Source organism: Cervus elaphus, chromosome 12, assembly GCF_910594005.1.
Source record: "Cervus elaphus chromosome 12, mCerEla1.1, whole genome shotgun sequence".
Taxonomy (NCBI): domain Eukaryota; kingdom Metazoa; phylum Chordata; class Mammalia; order Artiodactyla; family Cervidae; genus Cervus; species Cervus elaphus.
The window spans coordinates 80,298,292-80,315,769 of NC_057826.1; the positions used below are offsets into that span (position 1 = coordinate 80,298,292).

The following is a 17,478-nucleotide window of genomic DNA, read 5'->3' on the forward strand; positions in this document are numbered from 1 at the left end:
TGTCTGCTCCCACCCCAGCCTAAGCGCCTGATCTTGTTCGGTGGTGCAGGCAAGAAAAACTCCATCCTCCTCCACAAAGTCCAGCACGACCTCAACTCAGGCGTCTTCAACTACCAGGAGAACGAGATCATCCAGCAGATCGTGCAGCACGACAGGGAGATGGCGCACTGCGCGCACCGCGTCCAGGCCGCCGCCTCCGCCACGCCGAACCCCACGCCGGTCATCTGGACCCCGCTGATCCAGGCGCCGCTGCAGGCCGCCGCCGCCACCACCTCCGTGGCCATCGCCCTCACCCACCACCCGCGCCTGCCGGCTGCCATCTTCCGGCCTCCCCCGGGGCCCGGGCTCGGCGGCCTCGGGGCCGGGCAGACGCCCCGGCACCTGAAGCGGCTGCAGTCTCTGATCCCATCGGCGCTGGGCTCCGCCTCGCCCGCCAGCAGCCCATCCCAGGTGGACACGCCGTCTTCCTCCTCCTTTCACATCCAACAACTGGCTGGATTCTCCGCGCCGGCCGGTCTGAGCCCGCTCCTCCCCTCGTCCAGCTCCTCCCCGCCGCCAGGGGTCGGCGGCTCCTCCCCGGCGCCCACGCCTTCCACCGCCGCGGCCGCCGCCACCGCCGGGTTCGGCCACTTCCACAAGGCGCTGGGGGGCTCCCTGTCCTCGTCCGACTCGCCCCTGCTCACCCCGCTGCAGCCGGGCGCCCGCTCCCCGCAGGCCAGTCAGCCGCCGCCCCCGCTGCCGGGGGCCCGGGGAGGCCTGGGACTCGCGGAGCCCTTCCTGCCGCCCCCGCCCTCGGCCAGGTCCCCGTCGTCCAGCCCCGGGCAGCTGGGCCAGCCTCCCGGGGAGCTGTCCCCCGGGCTGGCCGCCGGCCCGCCGAGTACGCCAGAGACACCCCCGCGGCAGCCTGAGCGGCTGTCCTTGGCGGCAGGGGCCTCAGGGGGGGCTTCTCCTGTCGCCTTCACCCCCCGAGGGGGGCCCAGCCCTCCTGGCCACAGCCCGGGCCCTCCAAGAACTTTCCCAAGTGCCCCGCCCCGGGCCTCCGGCTCCCACGGCTCCCTGCTCCTGCCCCCTGCATCCAGCCCCCCGCCGCCCCAGGTCCCCCAGCGCCGGGGCACGCCACCCCTCACCCCCGGCCGCCTGACCCAGGACCTCAAGCTCATCTCAGCCTCTCAGCCGGCCCTCCCCCAGGACGGGGCGCAGACTCTCCGCAGAGCCTCCCCGCACTCCTCTGGGGAGTCGGTGGCAGCCTTCCCGCTCTTTCCCAGAGGTGGGGGCGGCAGCGGGGGCAGCGGGGGCCTCGGTCTCCCCGGGAGGCCCTATGGTGCCGTCCCTGGCCAGCACGTCACTCTGCCTCGGAAGACATCCTCAGGTTCTTTGCCACCCCCTCTTTCTTTATTTGGAGCAAGAGCCACCTCTTCTGGGGGGCCCCCTCTGACTGCTGCTCCCCAGAGGGAACCTGGGGCCCGGTCTGAGCCGGTGCGCTCCAAACTGCCGTCCAACCTATGAGCTGCGTCCCCTCCTTCCTCCTCTCCTCTTTTTTTTCTTTTTCTCCCTTCTTTCTTCCTTCAGGTTTAACTGTGATTAGGAGATATACCAATAACAATAATAATTATCATTAAAAAACCCACACCAGAAAAACAAAAGACAGCAGAAAATAACCAGGTATTCTTAGAGCTATAGATTTTTGGTCACTTGCTTTTATAGACTATTTTAATACTCAGCACTAGAGGGAGGGAGGGGGGAGGGGAGCAGGCAGGGCCCAAGTGCAAAAGCCAGAGGAAGGCAGGTGGGGTCTCTGGGGCTTGGCAGGGGTGGGGATGACCCATGTTTGGGGTTCCTAGCGCAGACCCGTCATTGTATTCATTGTAGGGCAATAGCCACCACTAGGCCCTTAGCTGTGAACCTGGAGCCCCACTCTGCTGGGAGTCATCTCCGTTCCTCCAGGAAGGGCTGCCCATGAATTTGTTCCTAGGGACTCTCAGTTGCCTGAGTCCTGGGGACAAATGGGCCAGGGTCCTGAGAGTCTTGCATTTTTTTCTACTGCAAATTTAGCAAGATGTATATGTATATGTATGTAAGATGTGTATATGTATAGCTATGTAGCGCTCTGTAGAGCCATGTAGATAGCCACTCACACATGTGCACATGTGTGTGCAATCTAGTTTAACCCCATGTTGCCAGGACACCCAGGTCACCCTCCATCCAGTAACCTGCCTTGGCCTGCAGGCTGGGCACCACAGGGCCTGGGGGAAGTATCTTCTCCAGTCCTCAGGGAAGAAGACCCCAGGGCCTCTTGGCAGGCCTCCTCTTTCCCCTTCTCTGGTCTCAAACCCAGCCCCAGCCCGACCTCCCCCCATGGAAGCAGAAGACTCCAGGCTGTGCCTCTCCTACGCTGTAGGGCCTCAAGCACATCCCATCACCTCTGCGGCCCTCAGTTTTCCCATCTGTAGAATGGGAGGGGAGGGAAGCTTCTATTTATTGAGTCTGCTCTGTGCCAAGCACTGGTTTAGCACTTTACACACATTAACTTCTTCAATTTTACAAATTGAAGGAGGTTTAGCTACTTTGATTCTTCCCATTTCACAGACGAGGAAACCAAGTATTAGTCATTGTTCCAGAATTGCATAATTACAAGTGGCAGAGCTGAGACTGATCTGAGATTGTAATCCAGGCCTACCTTAGGCTAAAGCTGATGTTCCTTTCATTGGAAAATTGTGTTGAGAGGAGCTGAATTTGACACCCATTCAGGGTATAGAGGGAAGAAACCACATTTTGGAGGTAATCAGACCTGGATTTCAATCCCAGACCTGCCATTTCTTAGCTGTGTGACTTGGAACAACTTATCTGAGCTTCTGTTACCCGTCTGTAAAATGGGAACACTCGTGGTACCACCTCACAAGGACCTATGAGGACCAGATGAGAAGTGTAGTACATGTGACATGCCCAGCCCAGCACCTGGCACATCCCATAGTAGGTGCTCAATAAATCACGTTTCTTCTGCCCCCTCATGTGCCCAGCACCTTGCCCCGGTGAGCTATGGTGAGATCCCAAGGAGCTTTGGCTGCTGTCTCCAGGACTTACAATCTTAGGACACAGGAGGTAGCTAGAACTTTCTAAGGGTCTAGGAAGGTGTGTGGCCAGTGGTGGGCTTGACCAGGCCTCCAGGTGTGGGAAGATTAGAGGGAGGGAAGGAGGAAGCAGGGGGTCAGATGGGGTGCACAGTGGGGAAATGACTGAGGTAGATGTGGAGTTGTGGAGTCAGGGGCTGTGGGAAGAGATCCAGAGGCTGTGGTCAGAAGGAAGGCCTTATGTGACAGGCTAAGGGAACTGACTTGGATTCTGAGGGCAACCAGGAGCCAGAAGCAGGTCCAAAGTGGAGGCCATTATGAAAACAGCTCAGAGCCATGGTTAGTGGTACATCCACTGCCTAAAGGGTGGGAAGAAGTTTGGCTGCCAAGGCCTGAATAATGAGAGGGGCTGGTGTTGCCTTGTCCATCTGAAACACTCCTCCACATTCTTAAGCCAGAATGTTGACGAGATCAGGCTTTGTCCTGGGATGTGGACAAAATTTCTCTATAGATGGGTCACAGGGTGTGAGGCAATAATCCAGGAAAGAAAAGGGGGAAGGATCCTGGGGTCTTCGGAAGAGCCACCTGGCCTTGGTCTCTGCTGGGCAGAAGAAGCCCCCTTGAGTTTTCAGAGCTGCACATAGCAGCACCTCCTATGAGTGCTGCTCGTAGAAATTCGGCACCTACCTATGGATCCAAACTTGGTCTAGACCTGGAGGTGGCAGGGGGAGGGTGGGGGGGTGCAGGGCCATGAGTAGTGAGGACCCTCCCTGCCACCAGGACTTGGTCTCGCCACCCTCCACACACACACAGACACACAGATACATACACACGCAGTTTATGAAAGCTCTGACTCAGTCTAGCCACTCCAGAGACTGGGGAAGCCAGGTCTGGTCAGTGGACCCTTCCATTCCCCATCTCTCACAAGCAATTTTCAAATCTTCCACTTTTAAAACAGAAAACGGTAAATGCACCGAGTTGTATATTTTATTTAAATAAAAAAATTCCAGCAGATGCTGCCTTCTTCTAGGGGCAAGGGTTGGGGGGTGCAGCGTGGATTCTGAAGCCTCAAGAGCCTGGCCATGGAGGGCAGTGGGGCATTGTCCCCAGAGCAAAGGGTGCTTGTATGCACAAGACTCTGCCCCCAAGAGCAGGGGGTGGGGAGCAGAGCTGTGAGACTGTGAGGTCTGGCTATGGACAGAAGCGTGCACTGTTGGTGGGCTGGTGAGAGTCACTAAGGAGGAGGTTGAGGGAAAGTGTGTGTCCTTTGCTAGTGTAGGTGTGAGGCCCTGACTGAGGGCCTTCCCCCCCAGCTGTGGCGGCTGCAGGGTCCCCGGGACTCCTTGGTCCTGGAGAAGGATAGTCAGTGTGTACGTGAACTCCAGTGAGATCCTGAAGAGAGAGATGCCATCTCAGCCTGATCAGATGGGTCACAAAAGGTTACCAGGCTGGGAGGAGGGTGTCATGGCTAGGGCAGAAGTTTGCATGTTAGAGTAGCCAAGGCGGCAACACTGCTGCTGGGCTCTTGCGGGAGTTGGGGAACCAGAGAGGCCTCACTGTTAGGAGGTGTGACACAGCGCTCCCCACTGTGGGCACTGGAGGGGGCGCCTGACTCCAGACCTTCTGAGAAGACCCTCAGGGCTGCTTCCTCCACCCCTCGCCAAAGAGGGTCCCCAGGGCCCTCAGAGTTGTACCTTGCAGCGTAGGAGAGAGGCAGCTATCTGAGTCTGGAAGGCAAATTCCCTGGGGCTGCGCAGTGGCGGCGGATTGCCGTGTTGCCAGCGCTCCAGAGGGGAAAGTCCTCAGAAAAGGGCAGGGAATCCGTCCCCATCCCCATCGGTGATTGCCTAGTAGATGCTGTTGCCATGGTAACTGGCCTGGGAGTCCCGTTGCTAAGGAGGCAGCTGCAGCAGGCCTTGCATCCCCATGACAACTGCCCCCTGCGGCCCAGGAGGCCATGGGTCCTCAGGGACCCACCAGGAGGCAGGGCAAAATGCAGGCCTGGCATCTGGGGCTATGGGGAGGCCTTTGCAGACCGACAGCCACTGGGGGGTGGGAGGGATTAGCTACACGCCCAGCCAACTTGCAAGGGGTAGATCCGGGATAATTGCCTCCACTCAGCCCCTCGCTGGATCCACCACAGGCTTGCACTGGGCCTTGCTCCTCCACTGGGGGCTGGAGCAATACCAGTCACTATCTTCTCTGTTCCCTGACTACAACAGGACACTTAGTAAGCACCTACTGTGTGCTGGGCACTTGGTGCTTTCCTGTTCTCTCATTTCATCCTCAAAAAAACCCTAAGGGAGGGCCTCAATACAGTAAGCCCAGGGGCTCAAAGAGGGAACCTGCCTAGACCAGCTGGCTAGAATGCGAAGGAGCCAGGGTGCACACCTGGGGTCTGGTGACTCAAACCTGATCACTCCCATTGGTGGCGTGTACCAAGGGCCGAGTGCCAGGAGCAGTCTGTCCATGCAGGCAAAAAGGGGTGCACAGTCTGTAGAAAATTTTTAAAACAGAATATAAGTGACTAAATGTGGTTTGCTTTCTCTTACCTTTCACCATCTCCAGCTAGCAGCAATTCTGAACACTCAGTAATGATACACTTCTCCCCACCAGGGCAGTCAGCCAGCCCCTCCTTAAAATGCCACTGAACCCCCTGCTTTGACTCCAGTGGACACCTGCCATGCTTACAGCTGCCAGTTGCCCAAAGACACTCTCTGTCCTAGTGAGGTTAAATCAGACTTGGAGTTTTTTAAAAAAACATTTTAAAAATTGAATAAAATCCCTCCTTGACTCCGAGTCTCTTCCCAGCTGCCCCTCCTCATCTTGTCAGCCAAACTTCTTGAGAGTTGTCTGGACGCCCCACATTCATTTCCCTTCCTCTGAGTCACATCCTCCTCCACAGCAATCTGGCCCCCGCCTCTTCTGCACAGAACACGGTAGACGAGGTCCTCCCCGGCCCCCTGGTAAATCTAAGGCAGATCTCCGCTGGTTTTGTCCTGCTGCCCAGCCCACCCCAGCTTTTAGGACCTGCTTTCCTCTCACTGCTCTTTCTGTTCAGCCTCAGAAGAAAGAGCTCTTCTTTCTCTGGAGGCTCAGGGCTTCTGAGCCCCTGGCCATGACCCCATCATCTTCTCTCTGCCCGCTTGCTTCCTGGAAGCCTCACCCGTACTCATGGCTTCCCCCTCAGTTCAGGCGCACACATGGCTCCTCATCCTTTTCTGGCCAACCATGGTCCTTTCATTCTTGAGTTTGAAGTTTCCAGTGCATCCAGAGTGAGTCTTCTCCAATCCCGGCCCTCCCCTGATGTGGCATTTTCAATTTTCTCTTGAGGGTGGAATATTTCATACACACAGAAGAAGATATAACCATAACAAATACTTAATATTAAAAATGTGATAAGTAGCCATACACCAATCACTTGGTTTTAAAAATAGAACATAAGGCACACACTTTGGAAGCATCTGCTGGTCCCCAATTGTATCCCTGTCTTGCTCTCCAAGATAAACCACTCAGATGAACTTTAATCATCCCATTGCTATTCGTGATACTTTTTTTTACTGCAGAAATAAAATGTCTCTAAACAACGTGCTCAGTTGTGTACCAAGATGGAAGGGAGGGGATTGGAAGTAGTTGTCTTTGTGGGGAGGAGGGTTTCATCAATAATATTGTTCCGAATCACTGATGCATGAGGATAAGCAGCAGCAGATTGAGTCTGTTTTTATTATTGTTTAAAATTTCTCTACAAATAACTCACCTTTTCATTGCCTGCACCAGGGGTGGACCATACGGCTTCCACTTACGTACACCACTGAATGTTATCTGTAAAATTTTGAACTTTATATAAGTGGCATCCTGCTGTATGTATTCTTTAGTAATTTGCTTTTTTTTTCCCATCCAGTATTGTAATTTTGAGATCTTGTTGATGCATGGAGCATAGTTTACTCATCTTCACCGCTGTATAGCATTTCAGTATCTGAATATGTCACCATAGACATATTTGTTCTTCTGGAGACAGATAGTCAATCATTTCCAGTTCTCTCTATTACAAACACTGTTGCTACAAATATTCTTATTTGTGGCTCCTGATACAGATACGTCGAAGCATCTCTAGGCTCTGCATCTAGGAGAGGAAGAACTGAGTCATAGGGTGACTTAACCTTCACTTTACAAGATAATGCCAAGTTGTTTTAACTAGTTCTAACAATTTACACTCCCACCTGCAGGGTATGAGTTACTCTTAACCCACATTCTTGCTAATGATTACAATCATCAGACTTTCTTATTTTTACCAATCTAGTGACATCCAATCGTGTTTTAGTGTACAGATCCCTAATTACCAGTAAGGTTGGCATTTTTTTGAATATTCATTTGCCATTTATGTTTCCTCTTCTGAGCAATATTTTTTCATGTATTTTGCCTGATTTCCTATTGTTGTCTTTTTGTTGATTCATAAGAGTTTTACATACATACATCTGTTTGTTCATTGTATGTGTTATAAATATCTTCTTCCAGTGTATGGCGTATATTTTCTTTCTTTCTTTTCTCAGTGTTCTTTGGTGAACAGAAGTTTTACATTTTAATGAAATCAATATTAGCAATATTTTTTAAAAAGTCTAGTACTTCCTTAGTGCCTTTTTTGCTGGTTTAAGAAACCTATCTTACTCTGTTGTTATAAATATATTCTTCTGTGTTAATTTTTAAACTGTGAAGTGTTGCTTTTCACATTTACTTAACCTAACTGACCCAGACTTTGGGTATGATGTCAGGACACAGTTTGATTTCATTTTTGTCTTATACAGACAGCCAATTGTTCCTACTAATTTACAGTGTCACTTATATGTCACATCTGGGTTTATGTCAAACTCTCTGTTCAGTAACATTAGCTTGTCTATCCTTGTTCAGACCATCTTAGTTATTGTAGCTTTATCAAGTGTGTAGATCTTAGTAGAGCCTGTCCTGTCACCTCCTTCTTAAACAATGTCTTGGCTACTCTAGTCTCTGTGCTACCATATACTTTGTACAATCAGTTTGTTAAGATGCATGAAGAACTCATTGGACTTCTGCTTTGAAATTACATGAACATTATTATTAAAATTTGTATTTCTATGGATGAATGAGACCCACATTTGGGTCTTCTTTACTGTTTCTTTTGTATTAGAGCAATTAGCACTAATGGCCCCAACAGAAAAAGCCCAACATTTCAATGGTTTAACACAGTGAAGATTTATTCCAGCTCAGGTTAAGTCCCCAGCAGGCCAGAAAGCCACTCTCCTTACTGACAGCAGCTGGAACCCGTGGTCTCCAAGATCATGTGGAAGGAGAGGGGAGAACTGGAAGAGACCACAGATTCTGGACGACTCTTCTCCGGCAGTCTCTGGCAGTGACACATCTCACTGCTTCTCATCCTTGCTCGTCACTTGGCCCCAAAGTAACTGCAAAGGAGGCTGCTCGATGTGGGCGGGTATGTGGAATATTTACTGGGCATTAACTGTCTCTGCCAAGTCTTTCCAATTTTCTTCATGAAGGTTTGTGCGTTTTGCTAGTTTTATTCCTAGTACCTTTAATTTTTGTTGCTATTGCTAATCGTATCTATTTTCTTTATCGAGGTATAATTTATAGATAACAAAGTTCACCAATTTTCAGTGTACAGTTCACTGAGTTTTGACACATTTATCCAGTTCTAGAACCACCTTGATAATGCAGATAATCAACATTTCCCTCACTCCTCCAGATTCTCCTCCATCCCTCTGCAGTCAGTCTCCTGCTCCTGGCTCCTGGCAATCTGCTTTCTATCACTAAAGTTTTGCCTTTCTGGCAAAATATAGGTAGAATTTCATATAAATTGAATCATGAAGTGTGTCATCCCTTGTGCCTAATTTCTTTCATTTAGTCAAAAGCCTTTAAGGCCTGTCCATTTTGTTTTGTGTTCTGTGGAGCAAGCGTCCCTGGCTGAATATGCCAGGGTTTGTTATTACTTCACCACTGGTGAGCAAGTGGGCTGTTTCCAGTTGGGCTGCTAAGAATAAAGCTCCTAAGAACATTCATGATCAAGTCTTCATGTGAGCCTGCATTTTCATTTTTCCTGAGTGGCACTGTTGAGTCATTTGGTAAGTATAGATTTAACTTGATCAGATACCTCTAGATTACTTTCTGAGGTTGGAATACTGCTTTGTATTCCCACCAGCAACTGAATCAGAGTTCCAGGTACCACAGATCTTTGCAGTATTTGATCATGTCTTTTATTTCTACCATTCAAGACAGTATGTTATATGAACTCCTGGTTTACATTTCCATTGCCATAATGACTAAAGATGCTGAGCATCTTTTTGAGTGTTTATTTGCTATCTATATGGGTTCTTTGATAAAGTGTTAAAATCTTTACTCATTTGTTTTTACTGGGTCATTTATTTCTGATTATTAAATTATAAATAATATATTCAGGAGACAAGTCCTTTATAAGATGTATATTTTGCAAATATTTTCTCTCAGTTTATGGTTTACCTTTTCATTTCCTCAACCATGTCTTTCAAAGAGTAAATATTTTTAACTTTGAGGATGTTCAACTCATCAAATTTTCTTTTATAATTTGTGCCTTTTGACAAGGGCATTAAAATGGTACACTGAAAAATGGACACTTATCACAAAGGACAGTAACAAAGTAACAGAGGGACAAAAGTTGAAGACATATAGAAAACAAACAACAAAACTGCAAGTGTAAATACTACCTTATCAATAATTAACATAAACTGTAAATAGATCAAGTACTTGAAAGGCAGAAATTGGCAGGATGGATTTAAAAAAAATATAATTTTGAGATATACCTCTCTCAAATTTATATTACATAGCTTTAATATATAAATACATAATTTATAGATTACTAATAGCCATTAATATAATATTAATAATATAGAATACTATTTATTGATATTATATTATTTAACATATATATTTTGGGCTTTCTAGGTGGTGCTAGTGGTAAAAAACTTGCCTGTTAATGCAGGAGATGTAAGAGATGTGGGTTCCATCCCCGGGTCAGGAAGATCCCCTGGAGGTGGACATGGAAACCCTCTCCAGTATTCTTGCCTGGAGAATCCTATGGACAGAGAACCCTGGTGGGCTACAGCCCATGAGGTGTCAAAGAGTTGGACACGACTGAGGTGACTTAGAATGCACACATGCATTATATATTTTATGGGCTTCTTTTGAAGCCAAAATTGTTGAGACAAAATTGTTGCTAAAGATGAAGTGTACTTTAAAATGATAAAAGGATCAAAAGATGATAAAAGGATCAATCTGTCAAGAACAATTAACAATTTAAACATATATACACCTAACAGCGGAACCCCAAAATTCATGAAGCAAACTTGACATGATGGAAGGAAGGAATAGATAGTGCAACAATAAAAGCTATAGACTTCAATACCCAATTTCAATAATGAATAGATGAACAGGGTAGAAGATCAGCAAGGAAGTAGAAAATTTGAGCAATATAAACAGGGCATCTAGAACCCTCTACTTGACAACAGCAAAGTTCATATTCTTTTCACGTGCTCATGAAATATTCTCCAAGATAGACTATGTGTTAAGTCACAAAACAAGTCTCAAGAAATTTAAAAGGATTGTAATCATATGACATGTGTTCTCTGACCATCGTACAATGGTTTTAAAAATCAATAACAGACGGAATTTTGGAAAATTTGCAAATACATGGAAATTAATGCATTTTTACAGAACCAGTGGATCAAAGAAGAAAGCACAAGAAAACATTAGAAAGTAAATTAAGATGAACAGAAGCAAAAAGGCAACATACCAAAACATATGGGGTATGATAAAAGCAGTACTCTGAGAGAAATTTATAGCAGTAAGCCCCTATATTAAAAAGAAAGATCTTGGATCAATAACATAAGAAACTAAGGAAAAGAAAAGCAAAGTAAACAAGTGGAAGGGAGGAAGTCATAAAAATTAAAGAAGAAATAAATGCAATTGAGAATAGAAAGACAATGCAGAAAATTAGCAAAATCAAAAGTTGGTTCTTTGACAAGATGAACAAAACTAACAAATTTTAACAATCTGATCACTGACTCTGTTGGAGACAGTAAGGCAATTGAGAACATTTTTCAAAAATGATGTCATAGAAATATGAACTCTCTTTGCAAAATGCATATTCTTTGGTATAAAAGGATGGACACAGTATTACAGTGCTGTCAGAACTCTTACCTAGAGAACATTTTTTCCCCTGGTAATTATGCCTCTGGGATAGAACTGCTGTTACTGAACCAAAACCTGGATCCCCTTGCTCACAGGGCACAGTAAAGCCAAGCTACAGACACCAGGTTGTGGTGAAGGAAAGTGAAGCATTTATTATAAGATGCCTTACAGGGAGTCCAGGACATTAGTGCTCAAAAAGCCCAAACTCCCTGATGGCTTTGAGCAAAGCATTTGGTGCCCCAGGATATGTGATCAGCTCATGTACAATTCTCTGCCTGGTTGACAGTAACGTAACAGGGCAGTGTTACAGGGGTTAACATCATCAGTCCTTCAGTGCCAGGAGGCGCACATGGAGTATTTGGTCATCAAGTAGTTAATTTCTTCCATTTGGTGGGGGTTTTGGCATCTATGAAACAACTCAGGAATTGTACATCAGATACTGTCATCAGGCACTTCCGAGAGGAGTTAAAGCAGAAGCTGTGGGAGGGAGAGGTGTCTGTCCTGGGAAGGGCCCCATAGCATCCTGCTCAGTTACACTGCCATTCTGAAACTTCCCAAATTAACAAATTACTTCCCAAAGTAACAAATTTTTGATTTGTGTGAACAAACTTGAAATTGAAGTTTCTTTGATCTGACAAGCCAAAACAAATCTGAGTAAGTGTTTCAAGGAAAGTTTTCATATGCAAATATTGCAGTGTTACCTCATTTGGGGGGCATCAAATTAACTCTGTTAAATCTTTTTTTTTTTTTTTTTTTGGTGGTTGCACCGAGGTATGTGGGATCCTAATTCCTCAACCAGGGATCAAACTCGAACCCCTTGCATTGGAAGCACAGAGTCCTAACCACTGGACCATCAGGGAAGTCCCAACTGTTAATTCTTTACCAAATAAAATAAACCTGCCATTTGAAAGTTTAAAGAGAGAGAGAGATTTACTGCCAAAAAAGAAAGGAGAAAGAGAGAGACAGACGGAGACAGATAAGACTCAAAATACTGGGCTGTCCGAAAAGTTCGTTTAGATTTTTCCATTACATCTCACGGAAAAACCCAAATGAACTTTCTGGCCAATCCAATACTAACAGGAATGAAAGATGGGATAATACCACCAACTTGTATGCCAAAAAATCAGATAACCTAGGTAAAATGGACAAATTCTTAGAAACACACAAACTACCAAAACTGAATGAAGAAGAAATAGGGAATCTTAATAGACCTGTAGTAAGTGGAGAGATTCAAATAGGAATAAAACTTCTCATAATGAAAAGCCCAGGTTCAGATGGCCTCACTGGTGAATTCCACCAAATGTTTAGAACCATGGACACCAATCCTTCACAAACTCCCAAAAAGTAGAGAGGAGGGAACACTTTCTTTACTCTATGAAGCCAGTATTACACGGATACCAAAACCAGATTAAAAAAAAAAATATGAAAGAAGAAAACTACAGACTGATAACCCTTGTGAATATTGACACAAAAATCGTCAACACATTCTGAAGGGAGATGAGAAATTTTACCTATTTTTTTTAAAATACAGTGGTGCCAGTCAGACTTCCTTGGTCTCCTCTCCTGACGGGTGGATTTCTCCTGGGCCACGCTCTCATGAGCTTTGGCTCCCAGCTCCCAGTGCTCCTCTCCCTGTTTCCACATTCCTGTTTATTTGGCTTTTCCTTAGGGAAGCAGTAGCTTCTCTTTCTGTTTGACGCTTGTGTTCAGGTTTCAGGTCCTCTGTTAGGGAAATCCCTTACTTTCTTTTGAACAAATAATTTATAAGTTTCTCTGTTGTTATTTGGGCTTCCCTAGCGGCTCAGACGGCAGAGCGTCTGTCTCCAATGCTGAAGACCTGGGTTTGATCCCTGGGTCAGGAAGATCCCCTGGAGAAGGAAATGGCAACCCACTCCAGTACTTTTGCCGGAAAATCCCATGGACAGAGGAGCCTGGTAGGCTACAGTCCATGGGGTTGCAAAGAGTCGGACACGACTGAGCGACTTTACTTACTTACTGTTGTTATTTAGGCTTCACAGATGGCGCTAGTGGTAAGGAACCCAACTGCCAATGCAGGAAACTTAAGAGATGTGGGTTTGATCCCTGGGTTGGGAAGAGGCCCTGGAGAAGGGAATGGTAACCCACTCCAGTATTCTTGCCTGGAGAACCCCATGGACAGAGGAGCCTGGTGGGCTATAGTCCATGGGGTCGCAAAGGGTCAGACACAACTGAAGCAACTTGGCACTGTTGTTATTTAGCCAGTATCTGAGTCTTCCCTGCTTTTCAGATCTAGTACGAGCAGTGCTGGAAGAAGCACCATTTCCTCTCTCCAGTGAATCCCCCACCATTCTCACCATCCTCAGTGGTACTTCCTCTGTGTCTGGCAGATGCTGCAGTCAGGGTTGGAAGCTCCTTCCTGACCTTGCCAGATCACATGGTCAGGTCTCTTAGCACTATTCATCGTAGATGGTAGCTTCTGTCTGTTCCATGTCTGTGTCCTCCTCCAGACTGTGAACACATCAACAGAGATGGTCATACTCATTCCACATCCTCAGTGCCTGACCTGTAGTCGGTCCTTGTAATAGGGACAGAGCAGGAACCAAATAGCTCAGAAATCCCATTAGGATTGTGGATAGACAGGGAATTTTAGGGGGATTTGGGAGACCCCTGTAAGTTAATGATCACTCAAGAAAACAGGTTTGCTTGACCACAAAACCAAGCAGGCATGCTTAGCAGCAAAACCACACCACAGAACCCTGAGACATGCCCCCACTCAATAAAACAGTGGTGGCTGAGACCCACATCCATCCCAGAGAGCTCAGTAAGTTAATGGCCCCTAGGACATGCTCTCTGCACACATGAAAAACAATAATTTATGGGAGAGGAACATTTCAAAGTGAAAGACCCTCATTGTACTAAGACCTGAAATAATTTTCCCGTAGTGCCATGACAGTTCTTGCTTGACCGTTTAGGAACAAGAAAACTCCCCTGCCCGTTCCTGGAGGAGGAAATGATGATGGAAGCAAGGCGTCTGCTTGAGAATAAGGAAGAAGATGGTCTCTTCCATCTCCCCACTTTTTATTTGATTACAAAACTGTAGCCCATAATGCTTGCCCGCCCACTTGTAAGCCTCGCAAGGATCCTGTTCTAATAAATCACTTCTTATCTACCACTTTGCCTCTCACTGAATTCTTTCTGTGCTGAGAGACAGAAAGGATTGGAGCTCTTCAGAGCCCTGCAAAAAGCCACCTAGTGGTTTCACTAGGGAACACTCGTGAAACCACGAACGATTCCCAGCTTCTCCTGGGAGGAAGACTTTTCTGACTGGCCCATAATATTCCTTTTCTCACACTACCTACCCACACTGAGATCTCTTTGCTTTCAGTTCCAGTTTCCCTCCTGTGTGTTGGTCTGGAATGTTCATCAGCTGGTTTTCTTGAGCGTGATCCATCATTTGGCCTTCAAGAACAGATCCCAGCTCTTTGTGTCCTCTTATAGGAAGCTGCCCAGAATTCTCTGTAAGACCTGGGATTTGAGTTTATGGAAAAAACTCACCTTATTCTTAACTCACTAGGATTGACCCCACCAAACCTAGCTCAACCAGGCCAGCATTACCCTTGCAGTGTTCAGGGATTTGGGGAAGCAGAGCACTAGCTGTGTGTTCTCCATATCCTGGGGGTCCCAGCACTTTATCTAGTGACAGGAGGCCCACGCGGTCCTAGAAGTCCCAGCGCCGGGCAGGATGGCTGGATCCTCAAGGTGTCTCACGGCCATGAGGAGCAGGTTAGATTCCCAGCTCTGCATGGGCCTCCTCCTCCCTCCAGACAGAAAGCCTCATTAATTCCTAAACTCAGCTCAGCCTTACCTCTGCTGCAAAACCTTTCTGAATATATCCTCTCAAGCATAATTAGGATTTTGTCAAATTACCCCAGCACTGGCCCACAGTGACTGCAAGTCCATCTTCTTCACCAGGCAAGTTCATCAAGTGAACACCTCTAATATGCTAGGCAATGGAAGGGAGAATACAAACACAGGCCTGACTGTTTTCCTGAAGGAGTTCCCAGTGTATTGGAAGAGACAGAGATCAAGAACAAGAACCACCTGGGGACTGAATGGTTAGGCTGGGTGTTTAAAAATAAATCGAAATTTATGAGGCAGAGAAAGCCAGCAGTGAGGGTAGGTAGGGGTTAGGGAGACAATTTGAGGCAAAGAGAAGAGTACAGAGGTCAGACATCAAGGTTTATTCTGAAGTGCAAATTGCTCTGTATTGCTAGGGCCAAATTTGGGTCAAAGGGCAGGCTAAGTGGCAAACAAAAGCCAAGAGGCAGCAGGGCCACACCGGATCCTATTTTGCAGGGCAGGTGACAGGGGAGCCACTGCATGATGTTGAGCAGGGGAGGGAGGCCAGATGTTAGAAAAATCAAATCCTTGAGTGGAGGCTGGACGGCCCGTGAGGCGGAGGTGGGGGGATGGGTCGAGGAGGAGTTTGCACAACGGATGACAGAGAAGCCAGTCTGGGGACATTATGATAGCCGTGGGGGTTGCTGAGCCACGTGCTATCATGTTGAGGTAAGAGTTTAGAATGGCTCCCAGAATTCTCCTTGGGGAGACCACCTCCACAAAAGGTAGGGGCAGTAACTAGAGGCAGGCACCTGTGTGCATCATGACGGGTGATGGGGCTTTGCTCTGGGCCACTGAGGTGGAGGGTGTGGAAATGTAGAATGGTGGCAACCCAGATACCTCCTGAGGTCAGTCTGCCTCTTCAAACCTGGATAAGGCTGGCTGGGATTCTCATTTCTTGACCTGGGAAAGGTCTCGTGCCTTCTCCTGTGTCCCCTGATTTCCACGAACTCTCAGGTTTTAAACTCTCTTGGTCACTTCTGGCTCGTGCCAATCCCATTTTTGGTCACCCTCACTCACCATGCCACACTTGTGGTCTCTCACCACGGTGACCCAGATGCCCCTTTCTTGGAAGGGGGAAAGTCAATAACTTGTGCAAGGCCTTGTGTACATGAAAGATGTTACGGAAGACATGGGGAGCTGATGGGGTTCAGGTCACGGAGGTGCAACGAGCACACAACATTGAATTCTCTCTCAGATCTCATTTCTAACCTTCTTTGGAGTGCCTCAAGGGAAGCCCCTTCCCACTGCAGGAATCCTCCCACCGGCCCTCATTCTCTCATCTTCTTATTGATATACCTGCTGCTTCCCCTCTCCCGATTATTTCAGGAAATGCCAAATTCTTCTCACTATAGCACAGCAAGACCTCCCATCTTGAGCTCAGCCTAGGCCCATGTTTTCATTTCTCTAATCCACAGTTAAGTAAGAGTGTTCTTGAGGTGAACATCATCCACTGTGCTTGGAGGGTAACTGTAGTCGTCAATATCATTTTTCAACATTACACACTTTTACAAGATTATGAAAAATGGGAAGTACTATTTCCTTGAATTATTCTCTCCCACCTCTCCCCCTTCCCACCCTCACCTGTGGAGACCTAGGGTGAAGAGTCAGGCACCAACTGTCTGAGATCCTTTGCATGCAGGTAGGGCTGGCCCGGCTTGTCCACCCCCTGCCCATGTCCTCTCCCCATCAATTTGATGGCTGAGGCTTCCCTGTGACTCAGACGGTAAAGAATCCACCTGCAATGCAGGAGATCCAGGTTTGATCTGTGGGTCAGGAAGATCCCTTGAAGGAGGGCATGGCAAGCCACTCCAGTATTCTTGCCTGGAGAATCCCATGGACAGAGGAGCCTGGTGGGCCACAGTTCATGGGATCGCAAAGACTTGGACACGACTGAGTGACTAACACTCACTTTCAGCATGGTTACCATCTCTCCTGATGGCACCACACCCCTGACTGGAAGGTGGCTAAATTCAGGAGGAGCTGATGGACTGGGAAAGGAGGGCATTGCTTTTTCATATAGAGCGTTGTTCAGTGTTCGTCTTAGAACCAGTTGGAGGATATCCTTTTCCTAGTTCCCAGCACCCAGTCCATCATTGTGGCATCAGCTTCATTTCATATGACTGTGCCAGGCAGACAGATCTTTGTTAACATTCAAGTTCACCGCCGGATAACAAAGGGACAGTAACACTAGGGACTTACAAGGATCCCTCTAAGGGAATGGGAGGGGGTGCAAACGCGGGAAGCCTCCCACACACTCCAGGCCTTGAGTCCCTGTCTGTCCATCCACCTGGGGGACAAGGATCTGCCACGTCAGAAT

At 47.6% G+C, this 17,478-nt stretch overlaps 1 protein-coding gene across 1 annotated transcript in view; it reads left to right on the top strand.

The window, feature by feature from the left end:
- Positions 1-8,181, top strand: part of HCN4 (hyperpolarization activated cyclic nucleotide gated potassium channel 4) — a 48,398-nt gene extending 40,217 nt beyond the window's left edge. Inside the window, exon 8 of the mRNA XM_043919667.1 lies at positions 50-8,181. Within this exon, the coding sequence (XP_043775602.1) occupies positions 50-1,506 (1,457 nt within the window). The 3' untranslated portion in view covers positions 1,507-8,181. The remainder of the gene's footprint in view (positions 1-49) is intronic.
- Positions 8,182-17,478: the final 9,297 nt, after the last annotated feature.